At 42.1% G+C, this 23,952-nt stretch overlaps 2 protein-coding genes across 5 annotated transcripts in view; one reads left to right on the top strand and one right to left on the bottom strand.

The window, feature by feature from the left end:
- The window catches only part of POLR3G (RNA polymerase III subunit G), a 56,126-nt gene extending 32,947 nt beyond the window's left edge, over nt 1-23,179 (top strand). Inside the window, exons 8-9 of one of the 4 annotated variants that reach the window (XR_009452630.1) lie at nt 7,418-7,589; nt 22,069-22,921. Coding sequence is in view for 2 of the 4 variants with exons in the window: in XM_059694128.1 (XP_059550111.1) it covers nt 22,628-23,179 (552 nt within the window). In the remaining 2 variants the exon portion in view is untranslated. Of the gene's footprint in view, nt 1-7,417; nt 11,339-20,221; nt 20,348-20,533; nt 20,647-22,068 lie in introns of those variants that run through there. The other 3 variants (XR_009452629.1, XM_059694128.1, XM_059694127.1) reach the window with 3 other exon arrangements.
- LYSMD3 (LysM domain containing 3) lies at nt 11,532-23,061 on the bottom strand. Its single transcript, XM_059694124.1, has 3 exons — nt 22,921-23,061; nt 17,575-17,840; nt 11,532-14,443 (listed from the first exon to the last, which is right to left on the bottom strand). Exons 2-3 carry the CDS (start codon nt 17,827-17,829, stop codon nt 13,778-13,780), a joined length of 921 nt encoding a protein of 306 aa, XP_059550107.1. The 5' UTR covers nt 17,830-17,840; nt 22,921-23,061; the 3' UTR covers nt 11,532-13,777.
- Nucleotides 23,180-23,952: the final 773 nt, after the last annotated feature.

The following is a 23,952-nucleotide window of genomic DNA, read 5'->3' as shown; positions in this document are numbered from 1 at the left end:
GGGGGTTGGGGCGCCACCACTGTCACACTCAGGGCAGGGCCGATGGGGAGGTTATGGCTCTACCCCGTCACACACAGAGCAGGGCCCGTGGGGTGGGGGGGTTGGGGCGCCGCACCCTGTCACACACAGAGCCGCAGGGTGATCAGGGGGTTGGGGATCTCCCCCCTATCAGGCACAGAGCAGGGCCAATCAGGGGGTTGGGGCGCCTTCCCCTGTCACACTGATCCCGGTGCTGGGAGGCACATTACCCTTTTACTATATAGGATAGAGGAGGCCTGGTGCATGGGTGGGGCTGGCTGGTTTGCCCTGAAGGGTGTCCTGGATCAGGGTGGGGGTCCCCACTGGGGTGCCTGGCCAGCCTGAATGAGGGGATGATGGCTGTTTGCAGCTGGTCACACACCCTTCAGGGTGGGGATCCCCATTGGGGTGCCTGGCCAATCTGGGTGAGGGGCTGAGGGCTGTTTTCAGGCTGGCGGGTGACTGAAGCTCCCAGCTGCTCCTTTTTTTCTTTTTTTTTTATTCTGGGCCAGCTTTAGCCTGGCTCCAGCTCTGAGGCCTCAGCTGCTGAAAGCAGGTATCTGGTTTGTTTAGGTTCTATAATCGAAACTCTGTATCAACTCTAGCTCTGAGATCCCAGCTTGCTGAAAGCTGGTTTCTGGGGTTTTGTTTAGCTTCTATATTTGTTACAATGTTTCAAACTGCAGGCCAAGAGGCGGGCTGCGGCAGGCGGGGAACGTTGGAGTCCTCCTTCACTGAAGCAAGCAAGCCTCATGTTCGCTTCAAGCTGCCTGACTGCCAGCCGCCATCTTGGCTGGCAGTTAATTTGCATATCACCCTTATTAGCCAGTGGGAAGGGTAGCGGTCGTACGCTAATTACCATGTTTCTCTTTTATTAGATAGGATTTGCTTTCTTCATTGATTTAAAATTCTCCTTTTTCAACTGTTAGAGTCCCACATCTATTTAGAGATATTTCTGGACTCTATTCCATTGTTCTATTTCTGAACCATCGTTGTTTTAATGACTAAAATCTTCTAATATTTTTAGGGTATGTTACCCTTTTTCAGGATTTTTCTGAGTATTGTTTGTTTATTCTTCCAGATAAATTTTAACTCTAAACATTTTTAAATTAAACATATCACATTTGTCTCCAGTTTTCTTTCCAGATCATTCACTTTATTTCTGAACTGACTTGATTAAAACTACCAAACCCTCTGATCCTCTATCTCTTCTTTATTGGTTCCCTGTCTTTATTTCCTTCCCTAAGGAGCCCTTGCTCACCCCTCAACTTCTTTGTTGCTATTGCTCTTATCCCTTGGTCTCCCAGAACATACTCAAGACCAAAGCAAACTTGATCAATTACATTGTCTCCCTCCTTTTCCTTCCAAATCTGCCTATTGAGCTTTTCTGAAGAATCATAAAAACTGATGCCCCTAAAAAAAAAAAACACTATCCCATTTGGCTGTCTAACACATATTCTGTTTCTCTTGTCAAGTCAGCTCTCCATTGCAAGTATTTTAGATCATCTTTCTTCTTAATCCCTCTTCTTGACTACCTTTTCTTTCACTTTTAGCAGATATAGCATCCACCGTCATACAGAAAATAAAACCATCAAGTGAAAACTCTCTTTTATTTCATTTCCTCTGTTTTCAAACTAACTATCTTCCCTCCTCCTTCTCTTTTTTATCAACGGAAAAAGAAATGTCCTTCATCCTGTTTAGAGCTAATTGTCCTGCCCTTTATTGAGACCTTATGCCTTATGTCATTTCCCTTTCCATATTTTCAGTCTCTCAGCCATGCCATGCCTCCTCCATACATTGGCTTCAGGCTTCAGCCAGGTTCCAAACATTGTTGGATTACTTGGCACTAGAGAAGCCAAGCCAACATCCTGGAAATGGTAAGGGTCTTAGCCAGATACAGAAACTTACAGTATTTAGGAAAGACAGAGTAATGAAATATATATCTGAATAATACAAGTTACCTTTCTTGCATTATTTATATAAATCCTATATAATAAAAGAATAACATGCAAATTGACCCTAAAGGTGGAACAACTGGTCGCTATGATGTGAACTGACCACCAGAGGGCAGATGCTCAACGCAGGGCCTGCCTGCTGGTGGTCATTGCGCTCCCACAGGGGCAGCTCCGCTCAGCCACAAGCCTGGCTGACGGCTGCAAGCACAGCAGCGGTGGCAGTAGCCTCTCCTGCCTCCTCCACAGCTCTAAGGATGTCTGACTGATGGCTTAGGCCCGCTCCCTAGGGAAGTGGGCCTAAGCTGGCAGGTGGACATCCCCCGAGGGGTGCCGGACTGTGAGAGGGCACAGGCTGGGCTGAGGGACACCCCCCCCACCCCCGTGCATGAATTTTCGTGCACTGGGCCTCTAGTTTATATATAAAATTCCACCATGGAGATACTAAATAAGATGGTATCCAGGAGACTTTCTTTTGGGAATAGTCCCTGTTTCTTACTGTCCTAATTCCTACTGTAGACAGTAGAGATGTGGACATTAATTTTTTATTGTGGTTGATTTCAATCATGTGCAAAAATCTAGTGACTTAAAATAACAGCCCAGCTTTAACAATGATCACTGTATTGCTGATCTTTCAGTCATTCACCCACCAAGTTCGTTCCTGTCCACCCCACTTCAAAACCCATGTGCCTTGGATTATTATAAAGCAAATCCTAGGCATTGTATCATTTGATCCATAAATATTTCATTATGTACTCAAAAATAGGAACTCTTTAACAATGTTATAGTATCAGTGTTATTCCTAACGTATGAAATATAATTCCTTAATATCAAATATTATGTCATTGTTCAAATTTTTTAGATTGTCTCAAAAAATTGTTCCAATCAAAATCCAAATACTGTCCACACATTGCAGTTGGTTAGTAATTTTCTTAAATTTCTTTTAATCTTTACATTTAAAAGTGCTCTATAATATAGTCATGCATCACTTTTATATTCAGAAATAAAATATTATTTTTTTACTAGAGGCCCGGTGCACAAAAATTTGTGCACTGGGGGCGGGGTGGGGGGGGGGTCTCTCAGCCCGGCCTGTGCCCTCTTGCAGTCTGGGACCCCTCGGGAGATAACGACCTGCTGGCTTAGGCCTGCTCCCGGGTGGCAGAGGGCAGGCCCAATCCCTAGGTGCAGCCCCTGGTCGGGCTCAGAGCAGGGCCGATTGGGGAGTTGGGGCACTGCCCCCTGTCATGCACAGAGCTGCAGGGCGATCAGGGGTTTCGTTGCTGCCCCCTGTCAGGCTGATCCCGGTGCTGGGAGGTCTCCTTGCTCTGCTGATCCCGGGGTCCTGAGGCCTCGAGGCTCCGCTGATCCCGGGGTCCTGAGGCCTCGCAGCTCCGCTGATAACCTGGACAGGGAGGCCTCTCGGCTCCGCTGATCCCAGGGTCCTGAGGCCTCGCGGCTCCGCTGATCCCGGGCTGGGAGGCCTCTCGGCTCCACTGATAACCGGGGCCGGGAGGCCTCTCGGCTCTGCTGATCCCGGGCCGGGAGGCCTCTCGACTCCGCTGATCCCAGGGTCCTGAGGCCTCTCGGCTCCACTGATCCCGGGCTGGGAGGCCTCTCGGCTCCGCTGATCCCGGGGTCCTGAGGCCTCTCGGCTCTGCTGATCCCGGGCCAGGAGGCCTCTCGGCTCCGCTGATCCGGGGGCCGGGAGGCCTCGCAGCTCCACTGATCCCGAGCCAGGAGGCCTGTCTGCTCCACTGTTCCCGGGGCCCTGAGGCCTCTCTGCCCTGCTGCTTCAGGGCTGTTTGGCTTCGCTCTGCTTGGAGCCTGAGTATGCAAATTAACCGCCATCTTTTAGCTTCTATAATTGAAACATTGTATCTTTTGGAGTTGTTGCTTCAGGAGCTCAGAGCCCCCCAGCTGCAGATGGGGAACCTTAGCTTCCTCATGCTGGGGCAAGCAAGCCTCCCTGTTCACATCAGCTGCCTGGCTGCCGGCCGCCATCTTGGCTGCCAGTTAATTTGCATATCTCGCTGATTAGCCAATGGGAAGGGTAGCGGTCGTACGCCAATTACCATGTTTCTCTTTTATTAGTGTAGATTGTTCACAGTATTATAGATGTCTCCCATTTTCTCTCTTTTTGCCTCCCTCCACCCAACCCCGCCCCACCCCAGGCCTTCCCCCTACTATTGTCTGTTTCCATGGATTATGCATATATGCATATATGTTTTTTGGTTAATCTCTTCCCATCCCCTCACACACTCCCAACCACCACTGAGATCTGTTATTCTGTTCCATGCATCCATACCTCTGGAACTATTTTGTTCCTTAGTTTATTTTGTTCATTAGATTCCACATATAAGTGAGACCATGTTCTATTTGTGTTTTTCTAACTAGCTTAGCATAATCATCTCCAGGTCCATCCATGCTGTCTCAAAAGATAAGGGCTCCTTCTTTTTTACAGCTGCATAGTATTTCATTGTGTAAATCTAACACGTTTTTTTTTATCCACTCATTTACTGATGGGCACTTGGCTGTTTCCAAATCTGAGCTATTGTAAATAATGCTGCTATGAACATAGGTGCATATATTCTTTCTGATTGGTTTCAGGATTCTTAGGATATATTCCCAGAAGTGGGATTGTTGGGTCAAATGGCAGTTAAATTTTTAATTTTTTGAGGAACTGCCATACTGTATTCCATAGTGGCTATACCAGTCTGCATTCCCAACAGCAGTGTCCTAGAGTTTTCTCCACATCCTCACCAGCACTTGTTCGTTGAGAATTTTTGATAGGAAGCATAGAGTTATATTAAGTCACTTATGTGGGTAATAATCTTGGCCATAAGAAGTGGAATATTCCCGGGGGCTAATCCCTCTTGACCTAATGGAAATTGAGTTGCTGTAGATGGAATGTATTACAGCATCCTCTAGTTTTTTTGTTTTGTTTTGTTTTGTTTTGTTTTCACTGAGAATAGTTAAAATTTATTTTTAAGCCTATAAATTAAGAATCACAAAAGGTATAACAGGTTTTTGTTGTTTTATGTTACAATGATTTAATTTGGTTTGTCTTGAAGAGTATTCTTTTTTTTTTAATTAAATCTTTATTGTTCAGATTATTACATTTGTTCCTCTTTTTTCCCCCCATAACTCCCCTCCTCCCAGTTCCCGCCCCACCCTCCGCCCTCACTCCCCACCCACTGTCCTCATCCATAGGTGCACGATATTTGTCCAGTCACTTCCCGCATCTCCCACACCCCTTTCCCCCCAAGAATAGTCAGTCCATTCCCTTTCTATGTCCCTGATTCTATTATGATCACCAGATTATTTATTCACTTGATTCTTAGATTCACTTGTTGATAGATGCATGTTTGTTCATAATTTGTATCTTTACCTTTTTCTTCTTCTTCCTCTTCTTAAAGGATACCTTTCAGCATTTCATATAATACTGGTTTGGTGGTGATGAACTCCTTAGCTTTTCCTTATCTGTGAAGCTCTTTATCTGACCTTCAGTTCTGAATGATAGCTTTGCTGGATAAAGTAATCTTGGTTGTAGGTTCTTGGTATTCATCACTTCGAATATTTCTTGCCATTCCCTTCTGGCCTGCAAAGTTTCTGTTGAGAAATCAGCTGACAGTCGTATGGGTATTCCCTTGTAGGTAACTGAGTTTCTTTCTCTTGCTGTTTTTAAGATTCTCTCTTTGTCTTTTGCTCTTGGCATTTTAATGATGATGTGTCTTGGTGTGGTCCTCTTTGGATTCCTTTTGTTTGGGGTTCTCTGCGCTTCCTGGACCTGTAAGTCTATTTCTTTCACCAGGTGGGGGAAGTTTTCTGTCATTATTTCTTCAAATAGGTTTTCAATATCTTGCTCTCTCTCATCTTCTGGCACCCCTATAATTCTGATGTTGGTACGCTTGAAGCTGTCCCAGAGGTTCTTTACACTATCTTCGTATTTTCGGATTCTTTTTTCATTTTGCTTTTCTGGTTGGGTGTTTTTTGCTTCTTCGCATTTCAAATCTTTGCCTTGATCCTTGCGCTCCTCTGGTCTGCTGTTGGGAGTCTGTATAGTATTTGCTATTTCAGTCAGTGGTGTATGCTTAATTTCTAGTTGGTTCTTTATCATAACATCAAGGGTCTCATTAGATTTCTTGAGGATCTCACTACATTTATCGGCGGCTTCTAGACAGTTCTTAAGAGACCTTAAAAGTGTGGTTCTGAACTGAATATCCTCCATTGACAGTTTTGTCCTGTTTCTTTGTCTCCGCATTTTTTATGCTTTCTTGGTGCACCCCCTAGTGTTCTTTGTGCGCAGTCTTGTTGTAGTTAAGCCTTGATTGTTGTCGGCAATACCGGGGGTGATTTGACCTCCAGGCTAACTGGCTATGAGAGTCCGCTGTGTCTGCAGTGGGGAGAGCTTCTGTGCTGGATCTCTAGGGCGGTGCTAATCTAGCGTTTGCCTGAGGGTATCCGGCAAATGGCTCTGCGCAGGGCTTGGGCAGGGCGGGTCCCGGGGGATCTACAGGGCGGGCCGGAGCGAGCAATTATGGCTGCTCTCAGTTCTGTCCCTAGGGGCTCTGCCTCACAGAGTCCCAGCAACCTCGAGTTCTGACCGAAGCCAGACAGTCCCGCTTCTCCCGTTTGAGTCTGGGTCCCTAGAGACTCGCCCGGATCTGGAGCTCAGAGTCTGAAACTCCCTCCCGATTGAAAACAACAACCACGCCCTCCACCTCCAGCCCGCTCCGCATGCACTCCGCACTTAGTATTTCACTTCAGCACTGCGCCTCCTCTGAGTCTGGGTTATGATATTCTCTTTCCTCCTAGTTGTAGAATTTCCACTCAGCCAGCCTTCCTGTGGTTCTGGATGATGTCCGTTCCATGTTTTAGTTGTTTTTTGGAGTGGTTGTTCGAGGCAGCAATCTCCGGCGTTAACCTATGCTGCCATCTTGGTTTCTCGCATCCTCTAGTTTTGATTTGGTTTCTTGAGGCCTTTTTATAGGAAGCAAAACTCCCTCTGCTTTTGCTCAGTTGTGCATTGTGACTGAAAACCTTAGTTCTAGTGTAGTCTAAGGTTAATGTAAAAATTGGCTGTTTCTTAAGTGTCTGTACATTTGTTTTAAATAAGTGCTCAGTGTTTTAGCTAATCATATATCATCCCACTGAGGAGTAATGAATTAAATGTGTCATCCTACTAAAGTGTAATAGGCACCCCTTCATGTTCTCTTAGTTGATGCCTGAGTGGTGGTCTTGAAGAAAGCAGCACAGGTAGATGCAAGTGAAAACTAATGGGTTTTCTAAGCAGATGGCATAGCAGAGATTCCTTTTAAGCCTGATGTATTTTATTACCTAAATTTGGTATTTGTAAACTTAAAGGGACAGCCTACATATGTTTCTTAATAATAATGTTACTACTCATTCATTTTAATGTTTACTGAGGGATCTATTGTTTCACATAGGAAAATGACTACATTAACTCATACTTTGACAACGGAGATGATTTTATCGTAGACAGTGATGACAACATGGATGAAGCAACCTATTAGCTATGAAGTTTCCCAAAAAATATTTCCATGATACAGCTTCTGAGCATTTGGACAGATTTATTTCCTTATTTCTGATAAGGAATGAGTAAGTATTTTTGTTTCTGTTTTACTGACAATATTTGTTACCAAAATATTCAGTACCATTTTGAGTTTATACACTAGTTACTTTACCAATTAGTCTCTGACACTCTGACATTCCTTCTCAAGCACCTCTTTATCCCTCTTACGTATTCAAGTGAAAATTTTATTTTTGGTATTATTTGGATTAGAATGTGCCTAAAGAGTTTTTGCATCTTTTAATCTATATATTCATACTTGGAAAAATTATTTTTATTTAACTGCTTTCTGATCTTTTATAAAACTATTACTTGCCATCATAATGGGTTTCTGTAACCTAAAAGTTGATTTAATACTGCACATGGAGCACTTTAAAAACAAAATACTTGAAATTAATTTTACTTTTTACTTTTACATGGTATGTTCTATGCTACTATATGATGACTCCATAAACCTACCTGAGTTCTTAAAATTGCATAGGAGATTAGAAGTTTGTGATAAAAAATATACACAGAGAAAAATATCAGTCAGAGCTATATAAATTTTATAGCTTACATGTCAGCCAGTGCAAAGACTTGGGAGGAATATTAAGTATACTTGAATTTGGTAACTTCATACCACACAATATGTGAAATAATCATCATCTTACTGTAATAACTTTGATATTTCAAATAATTGGGCTTATGAAAAATTAGGCATTTAAATTTGTACTTTACAAAAGTGTGGGGTAAATTCTAGTCACATGAATCTCACTGCAGAATGCATGTGTGCAACCTGCGAGGCATGATGGCCTCTCATATTTCAAAGGACTTTATAGCCATCCAATTGGTTTATTTAACAGTGCAGAATAAAACTCAGGTCACTTTGAAATTAAGATTAATCTTTTGTCTTAATTAAAAACTAGCTCCCCTGACTTTTTATAGTGAGAATGAGGGGGAATACCTAAAAACCTTAGCCTCTAAAGACTCACAAATGCCAAAGATTTTGAAGGGAAGTCATATTATATATTTCAAAAATTATTTATTAGTATTACCTACCAAAAGAAATGTTTATTTTTACCTTTTGGGAAGATATCACCCATTACCCTCTAACCTGAGACTCAGAATCCTGGACTCTATTTCTACCCTTACCATTAAACTCAACCTTGAAAATGAGCTTGCTTTTCTGTAAACAGTTTTCTATAAGAACTGCTTAAAGACCAACCAGACCTTACCATATGTACTCATTCTCTTAGTATCTAGAAATAATCTCTTCTTTATTTAAATGTGTCTGGCCCTCTAAAAAATTATAGCTTGTAAAGTGATTGAAAACACTATTTAGAGAAACAAACATGTTTTCCTCACAAGATATATTGTATGTAATCTGACTGGATTCCCATCTTGTATTCTGGTGGGAAAATTTATATTGTCTTGTGCCATTTTGTAAAATGGCTTTCTCAGGAAAAAGATCACTTTCCATTTTAATACTTCCTCAGATAATTCGAGATGGGTGAGGACCGTTATTAGTCCAGTGCTTATCTTGTTCATATGTGAAATATTTCTTTAAAGAAACTTATAAAAAATTTTAAAGATTTTAAATGGAAAACATGAATAAGTCTACTTTAAAGCAGCAATTGATTGTACTTAGAGTAGAAACCTCACTTAAAGTTTTAGTTGTAATGGGCAGTCATTTAGGATTAATAATTAACATAGGTGTTTTATTTTCTCACTTCCTTAGTATCTTAGTATCATTTAATTTATAAAGCTTATCTCTGTGCTTCTGTTTGCTTGCTGTATTGTAAATCTACAGATAACTGCTTGAATAGGGCAGATACACCAAAGATACAGGTATTTCTCCCCAGCTTTCATCTGTCTTCAACAGTCTAGTTCTGAAGGTGGTACGACAGCCCTTTGGGCAGGGGTTTGCTTCGGGAACCCCCAGCCATCTCCCCAAGTGCATTGTCTGTCTCCTTTGGAAAAGAGGCAGAATGTTTGCAGGTTCCTTTGCCAGCATGAACCTTGTTTTTATAGCTTAAAATCTCAGACTGTGAAGTTATTCCATAGGAAGATAAACTTTCATGCAGAGATAGCATCTTATATATAAAAAAGTACTTGTTGGTGAAGTGTCTTTAAAATTGCTAACTAGCAGATATTGTTTTGTTGCTTTAGTGCTTATTTTTCTGTATTTGTTTACATGTTAAATTCATACAAAACAAAATTGTGTCCTGTTTTATTTTGAACCTACTTAAATATATTTGATAGGGAAAGCTAATTTATTAATACAGATTCTATCTGGTAAAATAACTCAGGGATGCCAGTATCAAATATTCTTGCACAAATCAACAGGAAACTCAAGGTAATTACAGTCATGATAACAAACTAAGAGATTTGGCAGCCAGTGTAATATTAGTGTGATCATTGGCTTCATGGACTGACGAACACTGCGTAAAAGAGAATGCTAACAAATTCAGAGGATATTAACCTTCCTTCCCCACTACCTCAAATGTAGTGTCTGTGGTTTGCCCTTAATATGGGTAGAAGTCCTGGAGTTAATAAAAACATTTTTTTTATTATTAAAAAAAGATGTAATTACAGTTTTAAGAGCAAGATGATAGTAAAAATGCTAAAAGGATTACATAAATTCCTCCATTGAATAAAAACTCCAAAGAACTTCAATTCTTTTGCTAATGTAGTTTTTAAAAATTAAGTATAAAGGTTTTTTGTTTCATAATTAAATTTACACATAAGTAGAGCACATTATTATGACTGAGCTACAACTCACTAATAAGTTCTGAACCCTGCTTTATGAGGTCTTCTTCCATGAGATCCAAGATCCCTCAAAGAACATTCATCTGAAATTCGTTTTCATTTTATTTACATCCTATAAGTAATCCAGTGACTTTTCAGTATAACAAGGGAGGAATTTGAATTAGTAAACCTTTGGCAATTCACTCTATCTTACATAGTGTTTTGGGGTTTTGTTTTTAATTGATTTCAGAGAAAGGGAGAGGGAGAAACATCAATGAGAATCACCGTTTTGCCTGCCTCCTGTACAACCCCTACTAGGGATTAAGGCTGCAACCCAGGCATATGCCCTGACCTCCTGATTCATGGGTTGACACTGAACCACCAAGCCACACCGGCCAGGATACATAGTGCATGGTGTCTTTATATCAACTAGTTTGAAAGACGAGAAAAGGTTTGCTTTATTCAATTAAATTCACCAGCTTCCATTTTAGATTGAGTAATAAAATAGAAACTTTATTTTTATGATCTTTTTAAAATATGAAAAGGGGCAAAAAGTTTTAAGAACCAGTTTTACAAATGTACATACTAATAATGCTCTACAATTCCATTTTGCATTTGTATAAAATACATTATACAAAAGATTTATAGTGTATGCATAAAGAATTAAATATTGCATTTAGAGATTTCTATGATATAACAGTGCAATATGCACATACTTAGAAAATACTAACTTCCTGAGCAACATTGTTGTAATTGCAAATAATGATTCCCATCACAAAGCGCCATTTAAATACTTCTAAAAACTCCATCTTAACCCTATAGCGCTTTGGATCCTTGCTTCATATTTCTAAAACTCCAGCAGTATCCTTCATATTCCCAAGTAGGTAATTTTAAAAGTAGATACGAATTGTTAAGCAATGAACTATTATGGTTCACTGAAAGAACTCTTCAGGCCACTGAACAGCAAGTAGAGTCCAGAAAAAGAAAAAGCTTTAGAAAACAAAAAGTCCTCCGGATAAATTAATTTAACATTGCAGTCTTCTAATTCTTACTGTGTCCAGCAGACTCTATCATCAGATTTCCTTAAACAGCATTTGTTAGTTCAAAACAACCTTAACCATTGGTACCGACTTTTAAAAAAACAACTCTCCTCCTAGTTTTCTTTACTTGTAACTCTCATTTTTTAAGTGAACCAAATGCAATGATTCACACAGTTGTTACTTTCATATATATATATATCCTAATGTGAAACCGCAAAGTAAATTCAAATAAGGGTTTCAACACAATTAAAATTCACAATTTTTCTTATTTTATTAAATTTTACAAAGTAATCTGCATTTGCTACAAGTTTTGAGGTATATTAGTACTTTATAAAAGCTAAATTATTCTCTACTAAATGTTTAGGAATTTTTTTCTTTTAAAAATGACACAATTAGAATCTATAATTCTATATATAACAGAATTATAATTCAAATTATATTCAATTAAAAATATATAATTCAGGTATAATGTGTGCTTCAAGGAGTAGGACACTAGTAAATACACAGTACACTTCACTACTTTAAAAATAACTTATCCTGGGAATCAGACCTCTCATTCACAATCTCAAAGTACCACTAGTAAAAAGGAATCACTGGCTTTCCTTAATTTCATCACTTTGATGTAAACAAAGTTCTTCAAAGGACATCTAATCCATTCTACCTTAAAATATTGGTATTTTCTTCCCTAAAACTTGATTTTTCAGCAGGCTTAATAAATACAATGTAAACTGAGTTAACATTGAGCATAAATTACAAAGACCACACTCCTCTTCTCAAGATGCCAAGGCACATTAAAATAATTTTTTACATTTTAAACGACAGAGTTACTCAAAGAATCAATTTGCTACAATTTCCACATTAACACTTTTTGGTCATTATCTAAGGTCCTCAAACATATGCAAAGGCTTTGTTACTTCACGTCCTTGTCCTATCTTTTTACACTTTGCTGCTGAAGATACATGAACTCCTACTTACCACATATGCTTATTCACACCACTTTGTATCAAGATTAGAGTTTGAAATACAAAGTGGTCAAAAAGGTGAAACATTAAAATTAGGAAATAATGCCCAGAAAATGAGGTGGTATTACAGATCTTAAGGTACATACTTTATTATACATAAAACAGGCAATCCAGATTCCACCAACTCTTGCTTCTAATGAATCATTTTAGTTACATTTTTAAAAAACACACACTTTAAAAAACTATATGAAACCAGTATGCAAATGTTTATCTGGCAGATCCATAGCAGATTTTAAAAAGTGGCCCTGTACACTTTTGGCTTCTGTTCCTCAATTTCATGCTATAGTTAAAGGGGAAAAAAGGTTTAAGTTGAACATTTTTCTCTTTGAAAAGTTTAAGGTATCAACAAATAAAGCAATGTGTCCATTATTGCTAATGCCAAAGGTGTCTTTACTCCTGCTTTTGCTTAATGAACCATTTTCTGCAACAGACATCAGAGGCAGACAGTGAAAACTTGTTTTGACCCCATTAATTTGTGCTTGATAGCGAAAGTGGAGGCAAATTTATGAATCCCACTGGACCATCTGAAATAATGCCTTTTAATTCTAAAAATATTAGCTTACATATTTTATAAGGCATTAAATGTAATTAAGGCATGTTACCATATGTAACACAGCAACATCTTATCACAGTATGTAGGAAATTACTTTCTAAATTATGCTAACCTATACATGTATAACACTTTTCAAAGAATTGCAAAAGTGCTTCAAATATCAGGTCAATATAATGACTTAAAAATCAAAAGCGGAGGCAGCACTCTTTTTAAGAGACAAAGATCACTTTAGGTTTTTTACCTAATCCAGTGTTCTAGTGACCAATTGGCAACTTCTCAACCATAACACATTATTTTAGGGCTTAAAAATATTTAATTTCTATCTTAGCCTCTATTACAGACATAACACATCGCTTTCCTACTTCTGTGTCTACTTATGTCTTCATAGCATATGTGCTACACTTGTTTTCAAAAGTTTTAAAATAGAGAAGTATGTGCTATCATAAATAATTTTACAAACTTTTGCAACTAAGTATTTTGATGGTTCACAGTAGTAAATTTTCTTCAGTTGCAGATATCTGGTGCTATCATTATTCTACTTAATAAACATTAATAACCTTAATTATTTAAATAAAAATTAAACATAACTGGTCTTGAATAAGAAAAATGTTTTCCAAGAACTTCCTGGACACATAAAATACATTTTTGCTTTAAACATTGATACAACATATAAATTTACTGTTCTCAATATCAACAACTAACAACTGCAGGAATTTTATACTCAATCCATTTGTAAATGGCTCAAAAAAACCCTGAAAAACAAAAGCATCTTCAGTCTTCCTAATTTCTGCTTTTGAAGTGGTTATTGAATATAACTGATTCACCACAGTCCAGATGAACCTGTGACCATTAACACTGTAATTACGAGCTAATTGCTATGTTTTGTGTTGAGCATCAGGAGACTGAGAATTGTGACTATGCAGTTTATGATCATCTTGTTGGCCAAATGGTATTCCTTTAGTTGGAGCAATTCCATTTTCCATTTCTCTCGGCTGTGATGGGGGTGTGACTCCTGAATGCAAATGTGTAGAATCCACTGTTGAATGGTGACTAACATCCACTTTAGCTAAAATTTCATAATAGAGCAAATAAAATACTGGCGTTATTATACCCACTATCAGCATTATCACTACAGCTGCCCACCATCCTATTCCCCAGTCTGCTCCATAATAAGGATCCTTACGTTGAATGTTTTTGTTATCAGGTTCAAAACGTATCTGTTGTGCTGTTAAGGCAGACACCACCTCGTTAAGGTTCTCTCTTTTGGTGTCTGTACATTTTACTAATTGTTCTATGTCTCGGTCTACTTCTTTTAAAAAGCTACCAGCTGACTCACTGGAAGAAAGAGAATCATTAAGTGACAAAATTTCCTGTTGTTCTGGAACGTATTCAACAGATGAAGGACGTGAAGCCTGTCTTCCTTTTGGAGGATAAAGTGTTTCAGTCAATGAACTAAACTTTTTTACTGGAATTTTGACAGACCTAAGGGCAAAAAAGTCTTGATCACTGATGAGATTGTTGACCCTCTTGATATCTGCTACCTGTTAAAACAAAACAAAACAAAACATTCAATTGAATTCTAAATCAAAATAGAGGTAGCAATAATCATTCATCCCACTTATTTTCGAAGAGGGGGGAAAAAAGTTGCTTAATTATTATTAGTAGCATTAAGTTATCATACCCAGAGAGATTGTATTTTATTTGTGGACAACAGTTCTACACAACTTATGATCTACCAGTCTTAGGAAATCACCAACTAACTTTTTACTATCTCCCATGTTTAACAGCCTAATGTCAGCTATTTAAGTAGATTCCAGCATATATGTCTGAAATGCAGATGATCTCAACTAGAGATATATATTTGTGGTTTACCAGCAAAATGGCAACAAGAGTAGGATGGATTCACTAGAAAAAGACAGGAATAAAAGGTAACACAGGAAAGACCCCTAAGGAATGCCAACATTTGACAGGTATGTTGAATAAGAGAAATCCACAAAGGAGATTAAGAGTGACCAGGAAAAAAAAAAAAAAAAAAAGAGTGACCAGGAAAGTAATAGATGAGGGTGGTTATTAAAAGCATGGACTATCTGGGTTTGAACGATTGCTCTGACACTTTCCAGCTGTATGATTTGGGGCAAGGTGTTTAACCTCTCTGAAATCCAGTTTCCACATGTAAAATGACAGTGATACTACTACTTACCATATAAGGTTGTTGTAAAGATTGTGTTGAGCATCGGGAGAACATTTAGAAAAGTGGTATATAGTATGTTATGTAAATATCAGCTATTCTTAAATATCAGTAACAGGAAAATCAGAAGCCTGCAGTATCCAGGTCAAACGAAGAGTTTTTAGGAGGGAGTGGTGAACTGGATCAATGCCAGATTACTGATCAAGTCCAATGAAGACAGAATTTCTTGTGGGAAAAATCATCTCCCTTGAAGTGTATGTGTGGGAGCAGGGAGAGAGGATTGAAGAGTAAAGAGGAGATGAGAGACAGTAAAGATAAAGGGTCTTTGTCATTTGACTACCTCAAGATAGTTTTTTCTTAAAGCAAATGATTCATCAACAACCAACAAAAAAAGATTAAACAACCAACAAAACAAAAAGACAACTAACCAAATGGGAGATGTTATTTGCAAACAACAGCTCTGACAAGGGGATAATATCCAAAATATACAAAGAACTCATACAACTCAACACCTATCAGCTATGAAAGTGTGTACACATTTTTGGGGGGGACATCCTGTATGTGTGTGTTTCTATTTCAGGTAACTATGACAGAAAATCATAAAATGTTTGCAACTATAGCAATAATTTACATTATGAAAAATTTGGGGGGTGAGGATGAAAATATTAATCAAAGAGAAAAAACTGATATGAAATTTCATACTTATAAAAAAGCATATATATCTATATTTTACATGAATAATTTCAGGTAGCAAATCCTAAATTTCAGGTGCAACCAGGCCAGCAGTGGGACAGTTGAGGGCAACCAGGGCTGCGGAGGTTGGGGAGGGGGCAGTGAGGCGCGACCAGGCCAGTGGGGTGGGGGGAGGGCAGTAAGGGGCAACTTTTTATTCCTGTCTTTTTCTAATGAATACTAGCAATTCTAGTATTTAGAATTCCATGCATACATTTAAAAACTATTCTAACAGTCTTATTTTTAACTGACTTTATAGAAATATTTTAAGTTATTAGGAAGTATTTAAGAAGTTCACTTTAAAATGTACAAGGTACTAGGGGGCGGGCGTGGCTGGGGAGAGGTCTGGGGGGGGGGGGGAGACATATAATACTTTAAACAATAAAGATTTTAAATTAAAAATAAATAAAATGGCCGAGACCGGTTTGGCTCAGTGGATGGAGCGTCGGCCTGCGGACTGAAAGGTCCCAGGTTCGATTCCGGTCAAGGGCATGTACCTGGGTTGCGGGCACATCCCCAGTTGGGGATGTGCAGGAGGCGGCTGATCGATGTTTCTGACTATCTCTCTCCCTTTCTCTCTGTAAAAAATCAATAAAATATATTAAAAAATAAATAAATAAATAAATAAAATGTACGAGGTACATACATTTCAAAATTCTATTGGATGTATGAGAACAAAAAGTTTGAAAACCAATGTTCTAAACAGTTTCCCTATCAGTGTGTTTACATGAAAACATTTCATGCTAAGGATGCAAGATTGAAATGACACAGATATAAAAAGGGTTTAAACAGCTTAGTATCTACTAAAATAAGAAATATGCCCTAACCGGTTTGGCTTAGTGGGTAGAGTGTTGGCCTGCAGACTGAAGGGTCCTGGGTTCAATTCCGGTCAAGGGCATGTACTTTGGTTGCGGGCACATCCCCAGTGGGGAGTGTGCAGGAGGCAGCTGATCAATGTTTCTCTCTCATTGATGTTTCCAACTCTCTAACCCTCTCCCTTCCTCTCTGTAAAAAAATCAATAAAATATATTTTAAAAAATAAATAAATAAAATAATAAATATACTTTTCCTTTATCAATCCCACTTTTGGAAATCTATTCTACAGAAATAAAAGTACCTCAATTTAAAGATATAGTTGTAAAGATATGCACAGCACAATAGAAAACTCAGCGAAAATCCTGACTACCCATGAGTATGAGAATGGCTTAATGATTATGGTACATCCATACAATGGAAAATTATATATATAAAATAATGAGTTAGATCTATGAGGGACTATCCATGATAAACTAAGAAGTGAAAAAGGCAAAAGCAACTTGCAGAGTAACAGGCATGGTATAAACCAATTTTAAAAACACAAAAACCACCAACCCCCCATGAATTTTATATATGTGTATTCTTAAAAGCAGAAAGAAGGTATGAAAAGATACACAATGTGCTATCTCAGGAAACGGGGGCAAGGAAAAACTTCCTTATATGATTTTACATTCTCTTACTACTTGGATAAGGAGAAAAAGATAACATATTTGGGTGTTATTCAGTACTGAAAATAGAAGCATGGATTTAGGAATAACAAGAAATTCAAGTATTCACTTAAAAATTTAAAAAGTTAACATCCACCAACAGGATACAGATTTCTATGGAAAGAAGAAAAGGGGAGGAGGAGCAAAATAAAAAGGCACAGAATTTATTTCACTTTGTGTTATGAACAAATAATTTATTTTGGACTGCTATTGCAAAATCAAAACTTACCGTACAACAGTATTGGAGGGCTATTGCATTTAAAGTATCTCCTTCCTGTATATCTTTTGTTAATACTATAATGTCATCTAGTCTATCTCTTGACGTACTTCTTCGGATTTTCTCTTTTCCTCTGGATCGAAGCTCATATACTTCAGCATCCTCCTCCAAAACATCACTCTCTGTACAATTTCCAAATGTATATACTTGACCACTGGAAAGAATTCCTGGAAGAGGAAAACTGCGATTCTGATGCCTCCCTGCCATAATGTCAAAACCTGGGTGGGGGGAGAAAGCAGAGAAAAGTTTAAAATATAGCTGATCCACTTGACTGGCTTTACATGAGTCATACATTCAGGACAGAATGGTTTTAGTTATTTTAAAATTTAGGTTCAAGTTTTTTTTTTTTTTTTTTAATATATTTTATTGATTTTTTTACAGAGAGGAAGGGAGAGAGATAGAGAGTCAGAAACATCGATGAGAGAGAAACATCGATCAGCCGCCTCCTGCACATCCCCCACTGGGGATGTGCCCGCAACCCAGGTACATGCCCTTGACTGGAATCGAACCTGGGACCCTTCAGTCCGCAGGCCAACGCTCTATCCACTGAGCCAAACCGGTTTTGGCTAGGTTCAAGTTTTATACCTGACGAAGTACAGTGAATATATTTGGCAGTGGAGACAATGGTATGGGATGAAGAGGTAATCCATTCTTTAGACCATATATCACAAAACATGTAAGGTGATTATATTTTCTTTCTTTTTTAAAAAAGATGTATTTTTATTGATTTTTCAGAGAGAAAGGGAGATGGGTAGAGAGATAGAAACATGGATTAACTGCCTCCTACACGGCCCCTACTGAGAATCGAGCCCACAACCCGGGCATGTGCCCTGACCAGGAATCAAACAAGTGACCACATGGTTCATGGGTTAATGCTCAACCACTGAGCCATACTGGCCTGGCTAATAAAAAAAAATTGCTATAATCATTTTTTAGGTAAAAAAATTAAATTCCCTTATTTTGCGTATGAGAATAAAATGAGATAACTAATATTATCTTAAAAACATGTGAGAATATATATATGTATGTATGTATATATATATGTATGTATACACACACACACACAATGTTTTATAGGTACACACACAAATACTTTTATAAAAACTTTTTGGGGTTGAAATATCTTTTGCACTACCTACCTACCTACCTACCTACCTCCTTGGATCATGCTGACATCATTTTTTATATTTACTACTAGAGGCCCGGTGCACAAAAATTTGTGCACTCGGGGGGGGGAGGGGGGGTCCCTCAGCCTGGCCTGTGCCCTCTCGCAGTCTAGGACCCCTCGGGAGATAACGACCTGCTGGCTTAGGCCTGCTCCCGGGTGGCAGAGGGCAGGCCCAATCCCTAGGTGCAGCCCCTGGTCGGGCTCAGAGCAGGGCTGATTGGGGAGTTGGGGCGCCGCCCCCTGTCACACTCAAGGCAGGGTCGATGGGGAGGTTGTGGAACAACCCCCTGTCACACACAGAGCAGGGCCCATCAGGGGGGTTGGGGCTCTGTACCCTGTCACGCACAGAGCAGGGCCCATCAGGGGGTTGGGGTGCTGCCCTCTATCACCCACAGAGCAGGGCGGATCAGGGGGTTGGGGCGCCGCCACTCTCACACTCAGGGCAGGGCTGATGGGGAGGTTATGGCTCTACCCCGTCACACACAGAGCAGGGCCCGTGGGGGGGGGGAGCTCCCCCCTATCAGGCACAGAGCAGGGTGGATAGGGAGGTTGTGGCCCCGCCCCCTGTCACACACAGAGCTGCAGGGCGATCAGGGGGTTTGGGCGCTGCCCCCTGTCACGCTGATCCCGGTCGGTGCCGGGAGGCATATTACCCTTTTACTATATAGGGTAGAGGCCTGGTGCACGGGTGGGGCCGGCTGGTTTGCCCTAAAGGGTGTCCTGGATCAGGGTGGGGGTCCCCACTGGGGTGCCTGGCCAGTCTGGGTGAGGGGCTGAGGGCTGTTTTCAGGCTGGGGGTGACTGAACTCCCAAACGCTCCTTTTTTCCCTTTTTTTTTTTTTTTTTTTTTTTTTAATTCTGGGCCAGCTTTAGCTTGAGGCTTGGCTCCAGCTCTTAGGCCTCCGGCTGAAAGTAGGTTTCTGGCCTTTGCTTACAATGTTGCCAATCTGCTGGCTGAAGTTGGGCGTATTTGTTACAGAGTTTCTTAAACTGCCCAGCTCAGAGGCCTGCAGCCGCAGGCGGGGAACGTTGGTTTCCTCCGTCACTGAGGCAACCAAGCCTCATGTTAGTTTCAAGCTGCCTGGCTGCCGGCCGCCATCTTGGCTGACAGTTAATTTGCATATCTCGCTGATTAGCCAATGAAAAGGGTATCGGTCGTACGCCAATTACCATGTTTCTCTTTTATTAGATAGGATAGTAGGTGACTTCTACATAGGTCATGATTTTGCTCTTGACCAGGGATTTTTCTTCTCTGGAAGCTTTTCAGAAAAGACATTGTAAGATTGAATGAGAGCTGGCCTAAGCTAAAAACATGTATCAATAAATTATTTTTGTTTTACTGCATACTCACAACTCACCTTCATCAAGTTAATCTATTCTCATTAAAAATGAACAATATGAGAACAAACTAATTCCACATTCCCATTTTAGCTTGAAGAACTGCTACATTTAATACCCTGGTGAAGGACAATCAACATGCAAAGAACATGGGAAAGGAGGAGAAAGAAACCGTATGTCATAAAAGCCAAGGCAAAATTATGTCTCAAAAAGAAGGACCGCCAAAACCGGTTTGGCTCAGTGGATAGAGCGTCGGCCTGCGGACTGAAGGGTCCCAGGTTCGATTCCGGTCAAGGGCATGTACCTGGGTTTCGGGCACATCCCCAGTAGGAGGTGTGCAGGAGGCAGCTGATCGATGTTTCTAACTCTCTATCTCTCTCCCTTCCTCTCTGTAAAAAATCAATAAAATATATTTTTTAAAAAAAAGGACTTAGTTCACTTGTGAATATTATGAACAAGTACCAAATGAAAATGAGAAAAAAAGAAATCAGAAAACACAAACTCCAAAAGTCTGTGAAGTTTGGATGACAATAAATTATACTTTCTATGTAGACACATACTTACAGATTTTTTGGAACAATTTCATATAATTGAACCCAACCCTTGAAAACCAGTTTCTGACCCTGTTCTATGGCAACATAATGCTTTAAAAACTCAAAGGTTTCTATTCAGATAACACAGATAACTAATAGTTATATATTAAGTAGATTATTTCACCTATTCCTCCAAGTGCTACATTATTTATTACCTACCATTCACTGGGACTCCTGACAGCTACCAAATGAAAGAAAGCTCCCCACATTTTGCATCTCAAAAGCAATTTTGAAGGCCTGATCAATTCTTTCAAGGAATTTGAACAAGTAACAACGTGATTCATCTTGTTTTAGCACCGTAATAAACTAGGGATGCTTTAATATTCAAAAAGCTGAAAGAATATCTCACTTTCACCTTAAATTTTAATTATTTTATTTCCACTTATTTAATCAAGTATTTTCGATCCTGTGTCTTTAATCTAGGGAATGCCTGTGAATCCTGTGATTCATAGGCACATTTTATATGTATGCATATTTTTCTAGGGAAAGTATGATTTTCGTATTTTCAAAAGGTGTCCATGACTTTAAAAAGTTAATAACCACTTAATATACCACAGCTTAAACATGGCTATACTGTCCCAGTTATGCCACCCGTTAGAATTTTTCTACCTCATATTTTGTACCCCACAATGGCTTAGTACATACAGCTAAAAGTCACTAAGCAATGCCCAAAAACCATTTTAGATATTTATATCAACCTCTGTCCATGATATATCTATACTAATAATAGAGGTAGGTGCAAATTGTCTGGGACACCATCACAGTAACAGTACCAAACAAACAGCAGGCTGCATGGGGCGACCAGGCCCTAGGGGGGGGGGGGGCAGTTGGGAGTAACCAGACTGGTGGGGGGAAGGGGGGCAGTTGGGGGCAACTGGGGGGGGGGGGGCGGAGGGGAACAGTTGGGGGCAACCAGGCCAGCAGGGGGACAGTTGAGGGCAACCAGGGCTGCGGAGGTTGGGGAGGGGGCAGTGAGGCGCGACCAGGCCAATGGGGTAGGGGGAGGGCAGTAAGGGGCAACCAGGCCAGCAGAGGAGGGGGCGGACAGTTGTGGGCAACCAGGCCGGTGGGGGGCGGGGAGGGCAGTTGGGGGCAACCAGGCATGTGAGGGCGGGGCAGTTAGGGGGATCAGGTTGGCAGGCAGGTGGTTAGGGGTGATCAGGCTTGCTGGGGGAGGGGTCAGTTAGGGGTGATCAGTCAGGCAGGCAGGTGAGCAGTTAGGAGCCAGCCGGCTGGATTGTGAGACCCCCACCCCCCACCCCCGTAATCCGTGCACCGGGCCTGTAGTGGTAAAATAATATTCGAAGGCTGGACTTTGTCTCACTATCTCTCAACTCCCCCTGGCAGGAGATGCAGGCAGCAGAAACCACCCGCTGGCATTGTTTCTGAATCATCAAGAACTGGTTGTGTGTCTCACTGCGGAGAAGCTAGACTTTGGCCGGGCGGACGACCATCTGGGCAGCTACGGGAGATTAGCAGGGACACAGTCCTCGGTCCTGACTCGCTTCTCTCACTGTCTTCATTCTCTCTGGGCGAGAAAAAGGCACGGATCTGCCCTCCGGGAGAGGAAGCCAAGCCAGCCTGTCCGCAGGTTACGAGCGGCCACAAACCCGCCGCCGGCTGCGCCAGCCCGGCCTGCAGGGGACCGCGGCTCTCGGACGCCTTGGCCCCGGGTCACTGCTGGGGGCGTTTCGCGGCGACGTTCCCGAGACGCGGGACCGGAGGGCCTGCCCGGGGCCCAGGGAGCTCAGCACCGGGGCAGCGGCGCCAATTCCGTGTTTAAAAACTTAACTTCCCTCCCTCCCCAGCCCACACGTCTAGCTTTTCCTTTCCGTGTCATTCCCTGCGACGATTCAACCCCAGGTGTCCATGTCACACACCATGACACTTGGGCGATGGGGACAAGATGCCGTCAGCGAATATGCAATACGGACACCAAGTGGTGGGAGAAAGCGTGTTTGGGGCGAAAACTGCGTCGATCCGGCACGCAGAACTCCTTCCCCGGGGCCTCAGTTTCCCCAACAATGTGCCGCGGGGCTTTGGTGGGGGCCTGTCTCCCCGGTCTCCACCTCAGTCCCCTCCACCGCCCCAACACAGCCGCGGCCAATGGCCCCGCGTCGCCTCCGGGGAGAACGCGGCGGGGGCCCAACCCTGCCGCGCGGAACGGAGCCACTCCCCACCGCTCGCCGCCATCTTTACCTGTCCCGTTAGCAAGGGGGACGCCACGAGGAGACGGCACCGGAGTCCGCCGCCGCTGCCGTCCCGGGGAAGTTCATGGCCGAACCCCCGTCTTTGGCTGCCACCGTTTTCCTCTTACGCCGCCGCCGCCACCGCCAAGGCCAAAGTCTCCGCCTTCCCGGCCTTGCGCCGCCGCCACGTCCGCAAACCTGCGGTGCGTCATCGCGTCCAGTGGGCGGAGGTGGGACGGGGTGGGGGGAGGCGGAGGGCGGGGGCGTAGTAGCCTGCTCCGAACCCGGTCTCCAACTGCCATGCGGGCGCGCAGGCGCAAGGACGCCGCGGCCCCGCCCCACCTGCCCCCGCTGGAGGCTCCGCCCCATGTAGGCTCCGCCCCACCCGCCCCCGTTGGAAGCTCCGCCCCACCCGCCCAATGCAGGCCCCAGTTGGAGGCTCCGCCCCACCCTCCCCATGCAGGCTCCGCCCCACCCGTCCCTGCTACAGGCTCCGCCCCACTCGCCCCATGCAGGCTCCGCCCCACTCGCCCCATGCAGGCTCCGCCCCACCCGCCCCTGCTGCAGGCTCCGCCCCACTCGCCCCCCCCCTCCGCTGCAGGCTCCGCGGCCGAGTTCTCTGCTAACTCGGTTCCCGGGCGGCCGCGGCGGTGTCTTTGTCCTTCATCTGCACAGCGCGGACCACACTGTCGGGAAAGCGCCGAGTGAGGCGGCGCGGGGGACTTGCCGAGGGCTGTTGTGCATTTCTTATTGCGTTGCATCTGGAGGTTTCTGCAGGGTGGGGATGGACGCGCATAATCACAGTATTGACGCCTGTGTGTTATAAAATTGCCCTACGCTTATTTCTCTTCATGCTGAAGCCTCTAGACCTCTGCAGAAGAGGCAGAGCACTGGAGAAAAAAACCCTTCAGGCGGCGGAAGATGATTATTTCGGCCTTGGTGTTTATAGGTAAAGAGAGCGAGCCACCTAGAGTCAGGCCCTGGGAAATGTTTGCCCTCTAGCCCTGGTTCTCAGGCTTCCTGTCTTCAATGAGACAAAGCC

This window comes from Myotis daubentonii, chromosome 4 (assembly GCF_963259705.1).
Source record: "Myotis daubentonii chromosome 4, mMyoDau2.1, whole genome shotgun sequence".
In the NCBI taxonomy this organism is placed as follows: Eukaryota; Metazoa; Chordata; class Mammalia; order Chiroptera; family Vespertilionidae; genus Myotis; species Myotis daubentonii.
This window is presented reverse-complemented; position numbering and strand designations above follow the sequence as displayed.